The sequence below is a fragment of the Nyctibius grandis genome, chromosome Z (genome assembly GCF_013368605.1).
Source record: "Nyctibius grandis isolate bNycGra1 chromosome Z, bNycGra1.pri, whole genome shotgun sequence".
Taxonomy (NCBI): Eukaryota; Metazoa; Chordata; class Aves; order Nyctibiiformes; family Nyctibiidae; genus Nyctibius; species Nyctibius grandis.
Window position 1 is genome coordinate 53,558,115 of NC_090695.1, and position 18,474 is coordinate 53,576,588.

Genomic DNA, 18,474 nt, shown 5'->3' on the forward strand with positions numbered 1-18,474 from the left:
GTTTTATTTATTTATTTATTTTGAGGGCGGTGGGTTTATCATGTTGTTCTGTCTTCTAGTAAGTCTGCATATATTCTTGGCTGGTCATCTCAGGCATTCAAATTTTCCTCCTTTGCTTTGTATCCTTGGTGAATTCCTTATCTTCTTGCTTTTTAGATGGACTGCACTTCTCCCTCACCATCCATCATCTCATGCTCATTGGCTTTTCTTTTTGGCTTCCCAGCATAGCGAATTGTTTCATAGCTCTCTTTATTCTCCATCTCATCTCTTTTACTGCTTCATAGTCATATTTTGTCATAGAGGTATTTTGTTTTTAACGTTTCCTCTGTTTATCCTTCTTCCATATATATTCTTGAATTGCAAAATTATTAACTCCATAGTTTCTGTGCCCATTTCTCCATCACTGTCTATACTGAATCTTCATAATCCTTGGACTCAATTGCATTTCCAGCCCATGAATCTCTTTCAGGAGCTGTATCAGACAACAGTTCAAAACCAAGATCATGCGTATTATCTTTTTTTTTTTAATTGGATTAAGGATGGTGTGTGTTACCCTAGCTCATATAATTATCTTTTGCCTCTTGGCTGTTTTTTCATGCTGCCACTGTTGTATTTTCCTGCAAAACAGAAAACTACTTCTGCCTTCACACTGCTATACAAAGTTTCCCTGTTTGCTAACCAGATTTCTGACAACTTGGGTTTTAAAATCTTCTTTCTTAGATAAACCAACCAAAAGATAGGTCGTAAGCTTTACTGGAAAAAGGTCTGCATTGCAGTCTTAAAATGTATCCCACAAAGAAACCTTACTAATTGCTGCCAAAAAATAGTCACAGATGAACATTCAAATTTGTTAATGTATACAATTCAATCCCTACTCTTTTTTTTCCTATTTTCCAATTTCTGTTAGTTGTGTAAGAGTAATTTAATACATTTTTAAAGTTGGTGGGTGAATTCGTATTTCTTTTCATAATTCATTTTTTTTCAAAAGTTGAGTTAAGTCCAGAAGACCTTTGAATTTCCTGCCTTGGTGTATTTTGCTCTGTGCTGGTGAAGCCTAACTGTTTTACTGTACTGTGTTTTTAAACATATAGGGAATTCTTGGTTTTTGTACTTGTTCCTGCCTTGACTCTTGCAGATTCTGTAAGACTTTTTAATAATTAGAGAACATCTGGAGATGCTCCCTCATGTAAACAAAAAACAGAATGGGAGGAAATAATGAGTGTTTAGAATGCAACTGGTTTTTATTTGGTTGTAAAAGAAAACCGTTGTGGCAGCACTGTTCAAGATGTTCTACAGATTTTTTTTTAAAAGGCAAGGAAACACCAGTGTCATGTACTTCTGTGATATAAACACTGCACAGAGTATGAACATAATGAGAGCTGAGGAATTACACTTACAGTCAAGCCTGAATTATGATCTGCATATACTTCCATGCCTTTCATGTCTTTGAGGGCTCACGTATGTACTCATTAGTGATCAAAGAGTTGATTCTGTTATATTGTCTGTTTGCTATTGCTTTCTAAACATTGTTCAAGATGGGAGACATCATCATGTGCAAATTCAAACGTATAAACTTGGTGGATGTTCTTTTTTTGTGTGTGGTTTTTTTTTTTTTGGACAAAGAACACTGTTTTTAAAAACATTGTTTTCAAAGATAGTTTACAGGGCCTTTTTCAAGTCTACTTTCTACATAATGTGGCAGCTGCTGATAATCCTTTAAAGCTGTTATCATGTGTCCCTGCAGGGTGCATAAATTACAAAAATTCAAAATTCATTTGACTGTCACTGAGTAGCAGGGGTTCTGGTGATCTAAAGCAAAGGAATCCAGCCTGTGTCATAGGCATTTTTACACTGCAAGTTTGTATGTAATTGTGCAGAGATTATGAGTCAGACAGCATTTTGTGCAGGCTTTTCTTGTAGCTGCTCACAATTTCTTAACAAAGAGTGCAAAAACATGTGCATATATCTAAATAAAAGATTATCTTTGCTACCTATATTTTTTGCATTTCATTATAAAGAAAATAACTGGGAAAAAAGGTCGTAAGAAATAATTACATTTAAATGACTATTGAACTTTGTCTCACTCATCATTTTTTATCATAGATAAAGTTATTCTAATAATTTTGACCAACTTTGCCCAACAAATGTTTCTACTCCTGTGTTTCCAGGTGGGATGCAGAAGTAAGAAAACTGGTTGACTGTTTTAGTCAAGGTACAGGACTCAGGTTTACCTGGTTACCCAGTCATATATGTGCTCAGTAAGCCAAACCTGCAGCTGTATCTGCCATCTTGACAATCAAATGAGTGTATAGATTTTAAAGTTTAATCTTTTATTCAAATGCATGAAAAATGACATTTTTCAAGTTATTAGAATGATGCTTTTTGCTGCTTGGATATCAGCAACTCAAAGCTATTATAATGTATTGTATTGTAGTTCTTACCCTACAGTTTTAATGAGAGCTTTAACAATAATTTCCAAGTAATGATCAGTAATTTTTCAATAACTGAAATGGAATGTGAACTCTGTTAATGTTCTTCTGACATTGTTTAAAATATAATAAAAATGAATAAAATAACTTGTGAAAGTGTTACTGGAGTCTTGCAGTGACCATATACTACCTGACTGTTCAATATATCGTTTCAGTAGGAAATACAGGAGGAATGTCAGTTATTGATCAGATCCGTGGGTCCTATTTCCAGCTATGGAGACTGAAAGCCATGATGGGTTACAAAAAATCTGTGTGAATAATCTAGTGAGTGATTGAAGTAGATTGCTTGGTGAATGAGAGCCTATAATACAGCAGAACTACACCTCTAATGATTTAAGGCAGGAAGTTGCATGAACAGTTGTGGCTTCTGTCAGGTTTTTCAGTGTTATATAGTTTTATATGTCTTATATAAAAGCTAGAATTAGAATTATTTATATTATATGTTATATAGTTTTGTCCAGCTCTTTACAGGTAATTAGCCAATTGCTACGTTTTCCCATAATAAAGGACAGTCTATTTCTAGTACCCATTGTTTTTGAGGATGAACAAGAAATGGTACTGTTTATTAGTAAATTCTTTCTTTAGACAGGTGAATAGTTTCCTGTCCCACTGAAAGCTGCATGTACTTATTGATCTGATTTCATATTGTAGATAGAGTTTTGAATACCAGAGTCCATAAGCAATCTTTGGCTCTGGATTAGTAGTCAGTAATTAATTCATAGCCAATTCCTCTGTTCTCTTTACTGAAAATTAAGTCCCTTGAAGATTTGATATGATTATTTACATTGTGGCTCAAACAAGAGAATTAATGAAAGGAATGGTAGAAATTCAGCTTCAAATTAAGCTTAAGGGTAAACATGAGAGGCCAGTTGGGGCTGAAAATTCATTACTTTTGCTTTGCATTAATTCAATGTTTGATCTTACTGCAGATAAATTGCTTCCAATAAACTGATGCAGTGATTATTTATATTTAATTTAAAACTACAGAGCTCATATGGACTCAAAGGTGTGCTGCTCAAGAAAAAGATTTTCTTGAGATTTATGAGCAAAGTTTCACCTTAGATTTATTTGACTGAAAAAGCTGTGAATATCTGCTAGGCCAAATTTAACTACATACGAACTTCTGTTAACTGAACCACAGTTCAGTTATTCCTTTGATACCACAATCTTTGCACAATCTGTGCAAAGCAGCAGAATATAGGTAATTATTTTATTTTTTTTTTAGAAACATAGAGTGCCAAGTTCTATGAGCAGCAGAACAAATGAACCTGGATTGCCAAGGGATTTGTAAGTGACAGCTGACTCATCTTATTAAAACTGCAGTCTATAGTATATGTTAAACACTAGTGAATCTACAAAGGACAGAAGTCATCCCTGCAGAATGGGTTCTCTGGTGTCTAATAGAGCAACAGATTTGGTTGAAGCTTTCTTATGGTTTGAATATTTGTAAAATGTAAGAACAACTGAGCTGCATTAGACCAGAGGTTATTCTGAAATGATATCCTGTCTCTTAAGAGTGGTGAAAAGCAAATTATTAGAGAAGATAATAGGAATGGGGTGAGCATGTAGTGTTGCTTCCCTATTAGTTTTCAGTTCAGGGACTTTGAACTAGAGATACTTGCACTTGTTCGCACATGCATTGCCTCCCTCCTTCTGTAATACTGTCTTACAAAACTGAGTCTCTGAACCCATGCTGGTCCGTAGCATTCACCACATCCTGCACCCAGAAGCAGCACAGCTTACTCTTTTGTTGTATAAGGAACAAACTTGTTTTGCTTTGCTTCAGTTTCCTGACCTCCTTCTTCCATGTGTGTGGGTTGTTCCCTCCCACCCCGCCCTGCGTTTCTAATCAAGGTTGGGCATTGCATCACATTACATTATTTTTCTCTGCAGGAGTACTAACGGAGTCTGTCATCTCTCTGCCTTCCGTAGAATTTACAGCAATTTAGTATATTTGAGAATTTGACACCACCATCAAGTGGTGTCAAATGGGCAGAGCATGCCTACAGGGGAAACACAGGAAGCTGCCCTTCTTGATAGCTGCTGCCAAGAGCCAAGAGTCAGTAGAATGGCTGGCCCAGACACAAGCATGTAGCTAGAGCTGGAGCCTGTTCCTTGGCCTTGTTAGCACCATACTGCTCTATGGAACACAACAGATCTGGCTTGTTCCAGAGTAACGTTACTGCTGTCCATGCTTCTTGGTCCACTCCAGTGGCACGAACGTGGAGCTGTGTCTTGCCATATGGAGTGTGGAACTGGATTACAGCATTACTTCATCACTTTTGTCCTAGTTTATGATTTCTACGCAAACTGTGATAAGCTTCAGAAACCAAAAGGATGCAGCTGGGATTTTCATAGAGGCCATGGATCATTTGGCTCAGGGATGAGCACTGTGATACATTCCACTCTCTAGCTTTTGTAGAACAAGGGTTCTCTCTCAGCACCTTTCTGTTTACCTTCTCCTGACTTATGTGGTGACGTACTCTTCAACTGCCCACTTCTAATATCACCAGTGCAGATCTGACATATTATGGTTCATAAAACAGCAAGCAGCAAAATGACAATGACAGACAACAAACTCGGGATGTTTTGTTTGTTTGCTTTGGTACACATGAGTTGAAGTCAGATCCAAATTGAGATTGTTTTGAGTGGAAGATAATCCAGGGGGAGTTGATTGTTCGCATACAGCGAAAACTGCCATGTGAGGGAAAAGTCAATTTTTCAAAAGTAGGGTGCATACAGTACAAATACTGTACTTGGAAGGTATGTTGGAACTTCATCTAGCCTCTGTGTGATTTCAGGGTTTTATGTGCCCTTTTTCTGATTACTATATACACCCCTTTTTACTAGAAATTATTAATTTCCAGGAAAAAAAGGATTATTGCCTCCCTTACTATAAACTTCAAATGAAATATTAGATTGAGTTCCTGAGTACAATACAGTTGTTAGCCATTAGTGTTCAGGCAAAATGTAGTTTGGTAATTAAACAGCTCCGGGTTCTAGGAGACCTTGATTTCTAGACTGTTGATAAGTCATTCCCACTAGCCATTTCTTGTGTCTGAATAGAGGAAATGGTTGTCGTGTCTCAATGATAATCTTAAATAATTTCAGATTCAAGGGCAGGTGTATGAAGGTATGATGGATAGTGTGCTTTTTTTTGTTTTCTGTTTCATCATTTCCTATATGGCCAATGGAAGTCTGCTGGCAAGTACTGAAACCACAATAGTTTACAGATATGCGTTTCTACAGTAATTGAAATAAATTTGAAGATGGTCATTCCACTGAAATTCCACAAACATTTGTTAATATGCACGGCTTGGGCTATTTATTTAATAAGACCTGCTTCTTCATACACAAAGCTGTGTTGCATGACTGGGAAATAAGAAAAACTTTTTTTTTTCACTAGACACAGCACTAAAGGTTTTACTTTCTCAGGACTTTATAAGGAAAGAGTTACCTGATACAGACTTTGAGTGTCTACTTTATAGTTTTGTTCTTGGCAAGCTCATTTTTTATCTGTCCGATTTTTCTTGTAGGCATTCAGTTTATTTTTTTTAAGATTTTAGGTAGTTTTTATACTTGGTAAAAATCTGCTTAGAAAAATATGTCATGGAGTGTAAAAGAGACTAAAAAAAGATGTTAGCATTACTTTAGTAAGTGGGAGTGCTGGTTAAGTTTCAAACTGTTTAATTTCTTGAAAGGTGCATTTAAGTATTTTCCAGATTTAGTCTATAGTTATACCCTATAGTGGATCTGGCAGCACAGAATTCCAGAATTCCTGAATTCTGAATGTACCGATATTTAGGGTACTTCAGTGAACCTGAAATACAGTTGAGGTTTTGTGATGATTTGAAGAAACATACCAGTAGAAAGTGAAAATGTTATAACTGTAGTTTAAGGACACAGGGGAGATGAAGTGTGAGCTGCCTGCACTTGGTATACACACTACACTTACGGTACACATATAAAACTGTGCATGAGCCTTCAGTGGGCATCAAGAACCATAATGAGAAGGTTTATTTTACTGAGTTATGTCTTCAAGAGAATTCTTGTCTATTGTGAGTATGTTTGATACATTCTCAAAGCCAAATAATTTTATTCTTTCAGTCAAATCTTGACAACCTATGAGGAACGGCTGAGGGAGCTGGGGTTGTTTAGCCTGGAGAAGAGGAGGCGCAGAGGTGACCTTGTTGCAGTCTACAACTACCTGAAGGGAGGTTGTATTGGAGTGGGAGTTGGCCTCTTCTCCCAGGCAACTACCGATAGGACAAGAGGACATAGCCTCAGGCTTCGCCAGGGGAGGTTCAGGTTAGACATTAGGAAGAATTTATTTTCAGAAATGGTCATTAGACATTGGAAGGGCCTGCCCAGGGAGGTGGTGGAGTCACTATCTCTGGATGTGTTTAAGAAAAGACTGGACATGGCACTTAGTGCCGTGGTCTAGTCGACATGGTGGTGCCAGGGCAATGGTTGGACTCAATGATCCCAGAGGTATCTTCCAAACTGATTGATTCTGTGATTGAATCTGTGATTTTGTTTGTTCTGTCATATATTTGTGCCAAAAACATTAAGCTCTATTAGGTCATTTCTTTGATATTGATGAGTATTTTTGTGATCTCTGTAATGCCATCAAGCATGTGCATTGTATTGTATGTTCCTAGTACTAGTAAAGGCATATAAAATGCTACTCATATTCTTTCAAAGTATACTTGCTTGTCTTGGCATAATATCAAAGTATTCTGGAGCTTTTTGTTCTTTGAGCGGTTTAGAGAAAACTAAACAAAAATTACCAAAGGTGTCAGATCCATTTTTCTTAGAAGTCCAAGGGTTTTCTTTTTTAGAGCAAAAATAATTGATTTGGTTCAGTTTTCTCTTAGATCTAATTTCATGGAACAGACTTCTGGCATGGAGTAAGTTGCCTTAGTTAGTCAGGGTGGGGTATGGCTGTGGCTTCTTTCCCTTAGAGCTTGTTAGCCTCAATTCCAATCCTGATGCCAAAAGGACTGAAATAACATAGCCTAACACAGTATCTTCTATTCAGTATTCATCAAACCAGATAAGGGTATGGTGGGAGGAGCAAGACCTAGATAGTGATCCCACAGACCCTTGTCTTAGAGATTCCTCATTTCCCATAACTGCTTCTCCCGTAGCAAATTATTTCCTTCTAGGTCACTGGAGAAGAGTTGCAAATGTTCCGATGAGAACTTTTTCTAGGACTGAATGCTGTGTTGAGAATGCATTTAAAAATTATGCCTCTGCAAACTTTTTTCTCAAAAAAAAAAGAAAAGCTCTTTTATTCTGAATTCTCCTAGAACTTGTAATGAATGTTTAACACACAGCTTTCGGTGTTTTTAAATAAACATTCTAACCCACCTGTGCATGCAAGGACCGGTTATTATCACTCTGTTGCCATGCTATCATGACATATATGATATGACATATTGTTGATGACATATTGTTTTGTCATCTGATGCAAAATAATAAATAGGTTTTAAAGTGTGTTTCTTGTTAAATAGGAGAGAGTTACTCTAGCTGACAGGCTTCAGGTGTGTACCAGGTGGTAGCCATGGACAGTGGAGCTGGAGTTTTTGGTCTTTGATTCCTGTATGGGAGAGGTTCCCTGACTTGCATTCAGCCTTTTGTGGTTACCTGGTGGTTTTTAGTAGGTTTTAAGCAGGTTCCATTGCAGACATAAACAGTTCTATGAGAAAAGTATCACAGACAGCAGAATGTGAGAGAAAATGCGTGTTTTCTAAAGTGTTATGGAGAACATTGGTGTTAAGGAGACACATGATGTTACGTAGAAAACAATGGAAATAGTTTCAGTAAAATCCAAAGATGACTTTATGATTTTCACTTCTCTAGTCATGTTGGCTTAGAGTAAAGTTGATCCCTCTTTGGAGCATAGCTTCTTTAGAGTGGTTTTGATTTACTGTGCTTCATATGTTGATTGAGCAATCAGAGCTTTCTTCAACTCCTAAATTTTCTTTAAAGTGTATTTAGCCCTTGTAATTTTTGCATCAGCTTGTGGGAGTTGAATGTCTGAATGTCCAAAGACTTATTTTCCATTCCTCGTGGTTTCCTGCCCCCCCTTTTTTATAGCTAGGCTTACTCTTTGGCATCTTATTCATCCGACTACTAAGTGCAAAATGACCATTCTTTGTTAATTTTGTATGTTTTTCCCTTCACTCAGTAGTCCTTTTACCTCCAAAACCATTATTACTGAAATTAGTAGGTAGCTTTGAAATGAGTAGTGCTTTTTGCAAATCTCCCTCCTGCCATCATTGAATAATAGAATAAGCATTCAAAATTCCCACTCTTTTTGATAGGTTGTCACATTTTAGCTGTTGAATGAAATATTAGCAAAAAAATAATGCTGAAAAATAGCCATTCTTCTGGTAAGATAATGTTTTTTGAATACAGGAGGATTCTATCTTCAGTCAGTCAGATCTGAATTTTGAATATTGAACAAAATGGAAGTGGAAAAGACAAGAACTGTTAGGCTCACCTTAGAAAACTGCAAAGTCACTGGTTGCCTGAATCTGTATCTTGTTTATGTGTATTGAGTGATCTGGTGTGTGAAATGAGATGGTAGAATCAGATAGACCATATCTCCAGGAATTGTTGTGTACATGTAGTAAGGCATGAAGAAAATGTTTTAAAATAATTATGCGACTTCTGATTACAAACTCATGGCTGAATGAAATAGGTTTTGAGACCAGAGGCTAGCACTGAACCAAGAGGACTTAACTCTCTGCCCACTTAGGAGTAAAATCATCATATTCTAGAATGAAATTTCTCCCAGAAGCTCCAAGCTGTGCCCAGCGCACATATAAATTATATTCTGTGTTAAATGTTAGATTTCCTCAAATGAGTTTAAATAACTAAATGTCACTGATACCTCATGGAAAACGGGGATCACACTTTGGATCTCTGCTGTTAAGACTCTCCTCATTGAGTGAGGTGTAGCTGTGACCTAGAGGCTGGTTATTCTCATAGCGTCTTACATTGTCAACTGTCTTCATGTTTGCCTTTCATAAGCCAGACTAATTTGAGAAGCTCATGCAGGGCTAATCTTACAGTACCTCACTTTTCCAGATATCCCATATCCTTTTAGCAACTAATACATCTTCAGTGCCCTACCATCTTGATGGGTTATCTTCCCTACTCTGTGAGCAAAGATGAAATCACATAATGCTTGATCCGTCAGCGTAGCCTAGTAAAGTTAACCTTTACCAAACCAAAAAGGGTGGCTGCATGGGTAGACTTGTAGTTATGGTAGGCACCTGCTTCTCTGTTGCAGAGTACAAGCCTTCTAGGCAGAAGGTTAACTGTTAGTAGAGAAGATGAAATGCCGTTTTCTTTCAGATTAGCATGATGCAATGACACCAGTACCAGAACACAGCCCTCTGTGCTGTTACTGAGAGCTTTGCAAGTGATGAAGATTAAGCTAGCAAGAAGTCTCTATGCAGGTGGGCAAGGTATCCTATCATAGTCATACTTATCAAGGGAATTGATTAAAGTTATTTTAGACAGCTTTGGTACAATTCACCAACTGAAATTTTATCTGTGACTATGGAATCTTGCATGTGTATGTGTCATCAAACTGAACGGTCCTTTGTTTTTCTTAAATGTGATATCATATGTCAAAGTTTAAATAATGGTAAATTGGAAGGAAATAAGTAAGAAATGGGGCTGACTAAATGAACAGGAAAACCTGCAAAAGACAAAATCATTAAATAAACGTTTCAGACAAGACTTAGGTTGACCTGCTGTGATTGACCTGTCTGCTACTAATGTATCCACATATACTCAGGTGCTCTACTCATCTACTCTACAAAAGGCTAGAAACAAGAAGTTCCTATTAGCTACTAACTGTTTGCTATAACATGAATTTCACCCAGAATTAATTACAGGTCAAGACAGGCAAGTGCTAATAGTGCTAGGAAGGCAATTAAAGGAATACTTGTATAGAAGCTTGTGTAGAATCAGAAGCTTTTATACTGCACTTTTAGAGAAGTCTGATGTATCCATTCAGTCCAAAAAGGATCGATTTAACTGCCTTACTCTGGAATTGAAACCTATATAATTGAAACTTATATAATTTGAAAACAATTATGTGTTCTTATATTACTTGACTGTTACAAATATTGTGCAACTCTTTTTTTTCCTGCTTAGTAGTTGTAATAACATCAATTTTCTGGCACGCTTATTACCTGGCAATTTTAATGATAACAATTTTGTTTCATTAAAACGGAAGTTTCATGTTTCATGTGATTGTAAATGTAGAGCAACAGGGAAAACTACTGTGGGGTGTGTGTAGTTCTGTAAAGACTAATTCTTAACACAGATTCAGGAACTATATATTCCTAGTTACTGGGTCAGCTATCAGCTTTTGGGGTGCCATCATATCTGATGATCCCTTCTTTCTGATTACTACTGTAAGAACAAGAGTTGTATGTTAATTACAGCAACACACAAGAGTTGTATGTTAATTCCTGACTGAATTTTCAGTTATAACTGAAATCTCAGTTTTGACAACTCCAGAGTTTCCCTGCAGAGCTGAGACTTGAAAGGTGTGTGACCGAGGAGGACAGCATCTTAACAGCCAGAGCTTTGGAATCTGTTGGGAAAATCATGGGCAAATTTAGAGATTAGGGTTAAGACCAAAATAAAATACTGGAAATCCACCAGATCAGGATGAGGAGGGTGATGAGGCCTTCTACAGGCAGCTGAAAGCAGTCTCTCAATTACAGGGTCTGGTTGTCGTGGGGGATTTCAACTACCCTGATATTTGCTGGGAGGCCTACTCAGCCAGCCATCCTCAGTCCAGGAGGTTCCTCCAATGCATTGATGATAACTTTCTGATGCAAATGGTGGATGAGCCAACTAGGAGAGGAGCGCTGCTGGATCTTATCCTTACTAACAAGGAGGGTCTGGTTGAAGAGGTGAAGGTTGAGGGCAGCCTTGGTTGTAGCGACCATGAGATGGCAGAGTTCAGGATCTCATGTGGCAGGAACAGAATAGCTAGCGGAATCACAACCCTGGACTTCAGGAGGGCCAACTTTGGCCTTTTCAAGCAATTGCTAGGAGAAATCCCATGGGACAGGGTACGAGAAGGTAAGGGGGCCTAAGATAGTTGGTTAGCATTCAAGGACTGCTTCTTCCGAGCTCAAGATCAGAGCATCCCAACAGGTAGGAAGTCAAGAAAGGGTACCAGGAGACCTGCATGGTTGAACAGGGAACTGCTGGGCAAACTCAAGTGGAAGAAGAGGGTGTACAGATCGTGGAAGGAGGGGCTGGCCACTTGGGAGGAATATAAGTCTGTTGTCAGAGGATGTAGGGAGGCAACTAGGAAAGCTAAGACCTCCTTGGAATTAAACCTTGCAAGAGAGGTCAAGGACAACAGAAAGGGCTTCTTCAAATACATTGCAGGTAAAGCCAACACTAGAGGCAATGTAGGCCCACTGATGAATGAGGTGGGGGCCCTGGAGACAGAGAATAAAAAGAAGGCGGAGCTACTGAATGCCTTCTTTGCCTCTGTCTATACTGCTGGAGGCTGTTCTGAGGAGCCCTGGACCCCTGCGGCCCCAGAAGAAGTCAGGATAGAGGAGGAATCTGTCTTGGTAGATGAGGGCTGGGTCAGGGACCAATTAAGCTATCTGGACATCCATAAATCCATGGGCCCTGATGGGATGCACCCATGGGTGCTGAGGGAGCTGGCGGAAGTCATTGCTAGGCCACTCTCCATCATCTTTGCTAAGTCGTGGGCAACGGGAGAGGTGCCTGAGGACTGGAGGAAAGCGAATGTCACTCCAGTCTTCAAAAAGGGCAAGAAGGAGGACCCGGGTAACTATAGGCCGGTCAGCCTCACCTCCATCCCCGGAAAGGTGATGGAACAACTTGTCCTTGGTGCTGTCTCTAGGCACATCAAGGATAGGGGGATCATTAGGGGCACTCAGCATGGCTTCACCAAGGGGAAGTCATGCTTAATCAACTTGATAGCCTTTTATGAGGATGTAACCCGGTGGATAGATGATGGTAAAGCTGTGGATGTGGTCTATCTCGATTTCAGTAAAGCGTTTGACACAGTCTCCCACGGCATCCTCGCAGCTAAACTGAGGAAGTGTGGTCTGGATGATCGGGTAGTGAGGTGGATTGTGAACTGGCTGAAGGAAAGAAGACAGAGAGTGGTGGTCAATGGGACTGAATCCAGTTTGAGGTCTGTGTCTAGCGGAGTCCCTCAAGGGTCGGTACTGGGACCAGTACTATTCAATATATTCATTAATGAGTTGGATGAGGGAATAGAGTGCACTGTCAGCAAGTTTGCTGATGGCACAAAACTGGGAGGAGTGGCTGATGCACCGGAAGGCTGCGCAGCCATTCAGAGAGACCTGGACAGGCTGGAGAGTTGGGCGGGGAGAAATTTAATGAAATATAACAAGGGCAAGTGTAGAGTCCTGCATCTGGGCAAGAACAACCCCATGTATGAGTACAAGTTGGGGACAGACCTGTTGGAGAGCAGCGTAGGGGAAAGGGACCTGGGGGTCCTAGTGGACAACAGGATGACCATGAGCCAGCAATGTGCCCTTGTGGCCAAGAAGGCCAATGGCATCCTGGGGTGTATTAGAAGGGGTGTGGTTAGCAGGTCAAGAGAGGTTCTCCTCCCCCTCTACTCTGCCCTGGTGAGGCCGCATCTGGAATATTGTGTCCAATTCTGGGCCCCTCAGCTCAAGAAGGACAGGGAACTGCTAGAGAGAGTCCAGCGCAGAGCCACGAAGATGATTAAGGGAGTGGAAACATCTCCCTTATGAGGAGAGGCTGAGGGAGCTGGGTCTCTTTAGCTTGGAGAAGAGGAGACTGAGGGGTGACCTCATTAATGTTTATAAATATGTAAAGGGCAAGTGTCATGAGGATGGAGCCAGGCTCTTCTCAGTGACATCCCTTGACAGGACAAGGGGCAATGGGTGCAAGCTGGAACACAGGAGGTTCCACATAAATATGAGGAAAAACTTCTTTACGGTGAGGGTGACTGAACACTGGAACAGGCTGCCCAGAGAGGTTGTGGAGTCTCCTTCTCTGGAGACATTCAAAACCCGCCTGGACGCGTTCCTGTGTGATATGGTCTAGGCAATCCTGCCCCGGCAGGGGGATTGGACTAGATGATCTTCCGAGGTCCCTTCCAATCCCTAACATTCTGTGATTCTGTGATTCTGTGTGAAATGTCTGCCTTTGTAACAGTCATCTCTCCTTGCATTTTTAGTATGTAGGTTTTAAATTAGGAGTACAGAGTTGAACTTTTAAGAAAACTTATATTAAAAATGCAGTCACAATACAATCATAAAAATCCAGTCTTTCCTGGATCCATCTGTGACTGACAGGTAACTTTTGAGCCAGCTGAGTGTTGTGTTTCCAATCTGATAGCAGATGGTGCAATCCATGAAGGCTGCTTGGGTCTTCAACAAAGCTACTGCTGTTAATTGAATTAATGTGAAAGCTCTTTTGCAGAACAATGTTGTTTGAGTAATAGAAATTTAGTGCATGTACTCTGTTGAAATATGTGCCATATTTAGCTCTGTAAAAAGAGGAGTATCTATATGATATAACCACCTCTCAATTCTGTGGCTATGCTCGTCCAGATAGGGTTGTTTCTCGTGTTCTTCGCAATCCTGGGAGATGGCAGAACTGATCCCCTGTCTCCCTCAGGCTTCTCAGACATTTCTACTGGTGCGGCTCTGTGGGCTGCTGATTTTTTTGCTGTACAGTGTACGGTAGCCACAAGAGGGCAGAGATACCCAACATTGTGCGTGGTCACTTGTCATTGTATGCTACACACGGTGTAAAATATTGCTGGTGGCAGTATCTTAGTTCAGCTCTGTTGGAGAGCTTGCAGCACATAGCTAGATTAAGTATGGTGGTGCATGCTCTTAGTGTAAAAGTAATTGAATTAATCTTTAATTGTTACCTGTACCTGCGGTAATGAATCATGGTAATTATATTAGTATAAAATGTAATTATTTTTTGTTTTATGTTATTTTCTACTTACATGTTTAAAGACTGGCATAGTCTCATTACAGTAAGGCAGGGAACACCTCTGGGTTTCCTAAGTCGCTTTGTCATGCATAACTGCTTTACAAAGTGTTAGGGTGTTGACCTAAAGCTACAGATTAGTTGCTGCCTTGCTTCCCGTCTGGCTGGTTTTCTATTTGCACTTTTGCAGCTTCAACTTTCTTGGCATTCTCCTAATAGTTCATTATATAGTTTCTTGTTTCTCCCTGGCACTGTACTGAATAAATAATAACCACTGCTTAGTAAACACTCACTTAGAATGCTAATGAATATTTGAGAGAGAGAACTAGCTCATAAAAAGGAAGAGCTTTCAAACTAATAGGATGTCACTACAGACAATTACTTACGGTTTGATGATTGCATGGTGGATTTAGAGTTTTGCTGTAGTCTGTAGCTCTGGATTCTGTTCTGATTTTTCTATTAACTTAGAATATACGCTTGGACAAGTCACTTAATTGTTCTTAATCTTCATTATGCTACATATGAAATTTTACAGTGCTGCCCAGGGTTATTAAATAATCTAGTGTCTACCGTGGAATGTTTTGCCATAGGAAGCTGTTGCGCCTAAAACATAACAAGATTTTAAAAGGAGTGGGACAGTTGTATGGGAAGCAGAAGCACCCAGGGATGAAATAGTTGCTGATAAAATAAGAAAATTTTGTTAAATTTGTTTTAGGGTTTAATGGCTGTAGGGAATTGGAAGGATGCACATGGAGAAACAGCAGCCCTGCAGCTTCATGATACAGAAACTTCTCTGAAGCATTCATTGTTTGTCACATGATCATATTCTTGCATTGATTTGTAATGAAACACATTGTGGTTGATGTGTCTCTGAAACTTGAACTGAAACAAGCAATCCTGAGATAATAAGAAGGCAGTGCTAACATAAAAGGTGATGAACTATACAGCTAAGAGATTCGCTTATTGTGTTGGTATTCAGTAAACAAAAAGTGGTGAATTATGGTTTTCCTCTTTTGTTCTTTGATCAGTGCTGCTTTTCAATCTGATGTAGTAACTGTCCTTAGCTAATGTAAATTGTACTGGTTTTACTCTATACTAAATAATGTATGCAAATGCTTTTATTTTTCCTTCAGGATCTTGTAATTTAGTAAATGATCTGTGCATTGAAAATGTTATCACTTTTCTTTTTTTTCTGGCATTGTCATCATGTGCAAGATGGGGAGTAATGGTGGTAGATCTGTTTGCTTTTTTTCTTTCTGGAAAGACAAGCAGGCTTATTCATGTGTCAGCAGTGTGCCCTGGCAGCCAAAAGGGCCAACCATGTCCTGGGGTGCATCAGGCACAGCACAGCTAGCCAGTCGAGGGAGGTGATTGTCCCACTCTATGCTGCACTGGGGCGGCCCCACCTCAAGTACTGTGTGCAGTTCTGGGTGCCTCAGTATAAGAATGACATCGAACTATGGGAGTGTGTGCAGAGGAGGGCAACCAAGATGGTGAAAGGCCTCGAGGGCAAGACTTATGAGGAGAGGCTGAGGTCACTTGGTTTGTCCAGCCTGGAGAAGAAAAGGCTAATGAGGACCTCATGGCAGTCTGCACCTTTCTCACGGGGGGCAGCAGAGCGGGAGGTGCTGATCTCCTCTCTCTGGTGACCGGCGATAGGACGCGAGGAAATGGAATAAAGCTGTGCCAGGGAAAGTTCAGATTGGACATTAGGAAAAGGTTCTTCACTGAGAGGGTGGTCGATCACTGGAACAGGGTCCCCAGGGAAGTGGTCATGGCCCCAAGCCTGTCAGAATTCAAGATGCGTCTGGACAATGCTCTTAGTCATGTGGTCAGTTTTAGGTAGTCCTGCGAGGGGCAGGCATTTGGACTCAGTGATCCTTATGGGTCCCTTCCAACTTGAGGTATTATATGATTTTATGTGTTCTTTATACACAGTCCATACTAGAATGTTTTTCCATTTTTGCATTTTAGGTGCCTTATCAGGAGCCAGAGAAAGCTGGGAATATGATTCAGGAGCAAGAGACCTTCAGAGTCCAGACCTCCAGAGTCATTTTACACTACAAAAAGTGTTGGAGTATGGTGGAAGCAATGTGACTCCACAGGCTGCTCCGCAAAGACTTCTAGCTCAGGCCTCAAATTTTAGCAGCTCCGTTGGAGGAAGCTACTTAGAACTTGCCAACACTGTAAGTTCATTTTGCCTCTGCTTCTAAGTTTTGTAGAAATTTTTTCTTTTTTTTTTTTTTTTTTCCCCGAGGCATATTAATTCCAGCCTTAGATCCTTTGAGCCTTCATGGAAACTGCCACACTGCTGTTGCCTGTCATTTACCAGAAAACCAATGTGATTTTAGCAGTTAGTAGGTGCGTGGTATTTCCAAAGCTTGCATGACTGAGTTTCATCAAAAAGGCTAGGAATCTGTGAGGAGACAAACTGAAGTTCTTAATTTATACAATCTAACAGAAGAAGAGTTGTGGCTGAAAACTTGTTACCAATTCATTTTTTTAAGTATGGTGCCAGATTGTTCAGAAGTGTTGGGCAGAAAAATTCTTCCCATGTTATTTCATTACTGCCCACTAAATTGTTTGATGATTGTTTTAAATCCTTGGTCTACTAGCACTGTGCTTTTTTTATTTCTACAGGCAAGAACTGTTCTGTGGTGTAAAACACCACGTAACTGTTGAAGGAGTAGGACATTATTTTTTCTTCCCCATCAGTGTATTGGGATCAAGTTGGTGTTTTAATTTTAAGCTAGGCATGTTATAGAAGACCACTCATTTTGTAGCATATTTCTGATTTATGTTGCACAGGAGTTTAAGTGGAGAAGTAAAGGATGCTAAAAGAAAAGTGAAAAGTTTCTCATTTTTAAAATGACTTGTTTATTGACATGCTTGACTTTGATGAAACAGACTCCTAGTTCATAGTATCATGGGATAATTTAAGCTGTAAGAGAACGTCAGGAGGTCATATAGTCCAACATCCTGCTCAAGACTTAGTGTCTAATGGAAGTGATTGCTGGCAACAGAGGAAAATCAAAAACTTTAAGCTGCATTATTTGAAAAAGAAGAAGATGAAAAATATTCTGCAAGTGTTTTCAAAAGCTTTCTAAGTTTTATTTAAGTTCCTGAATATGAGCTCATATAGGACCTAAAGTTTCCATACACAGAGTAAAAATATGTAGATATTAAAGCTTATCTAAGGGAGAAAAGAGTTCAAGGAAGTTGACAGTTCCTTAAAGGAATTGTTTCTTCATTTTCCCTAGGAAGCATAGTAAGGGATCAACTGCGATAAATCATAAACTCTTTGATCTTCAAAACTGGATAGAAGCATATGGAAACTGGCAAGAGAGGAACACGAGCAGGCACATGTATTATAGAGGGTAAGATGGAGGACCTGGGAAATTATAGGCCAGTTAGCAGCTTTATTTATACGTTCCAGTAGTTTTCTGGAAATGTGAGCAGTTTTAAGTAAGACAGAACATGTAGCTTTGTAAAAGAACAATCATGTCCATCCAATCAAACATCTCCTTTAACAGAATAGTAGACTTTGGAGATAGAAGAGAAACAGTAGATGTCGTGTTTCTCCAGTAAGACATCTGACCCTGCCTTGAGTAACGTTGCCATCATCAAGGCAAGAAACATTATCTAAATGTAACTGCTGATAGGTGGGTATTGAACTGGTTTGAGAATTGTGAGGCACTGCTTTTTTGAGTGTCTCTTGAGCTCTGTACTGTCCTGTATTCTCTGACTTGTATGAAAACTCAATCAAACTATACTGGTAAAACAAGTACTTCCCCACACCGAAAACTGCTCTCACAATAATCCATTAAAAAGGTGCAAGTCTAGGTCTAAGGAAGATAGTGAGCAAATCAACATACAATTTCCTGTTCAGTGGTACATGTTCCATAGCCTTGATTGACTTGCTTAAAAATGACCGTTTCGGAAAGACATGAGCTGT

The 18,474-nt window shown here is 39.6% G+C and overlaps 1 protein-coding gene across 3 annotated transcripts in view; it reads left to right on the forward strand.

Moving 5' to 3' along the window:
- MCC (MCC regulator of WNT signaling pathway) overlaps positions 1-18,474 on the forward strand; it is a 247,572-nt gene that overhangs the window by 22,663 nt on the left and 206,435 nt on the right. For all 3 annotated transcript variants that reach the window (XM_068423654.1, XM_068423657.1, XM_068423656.1), the window contains one exon: positions 16,494-16,705. In XM_068423654.1, coding sequence (XP_068279755.1) covers positions 16,494-16,705 — 212 coding nt within the window. The remainder of the gene's footprint in view (positions 1-16,493; positions 16,706-18,474) is intronic.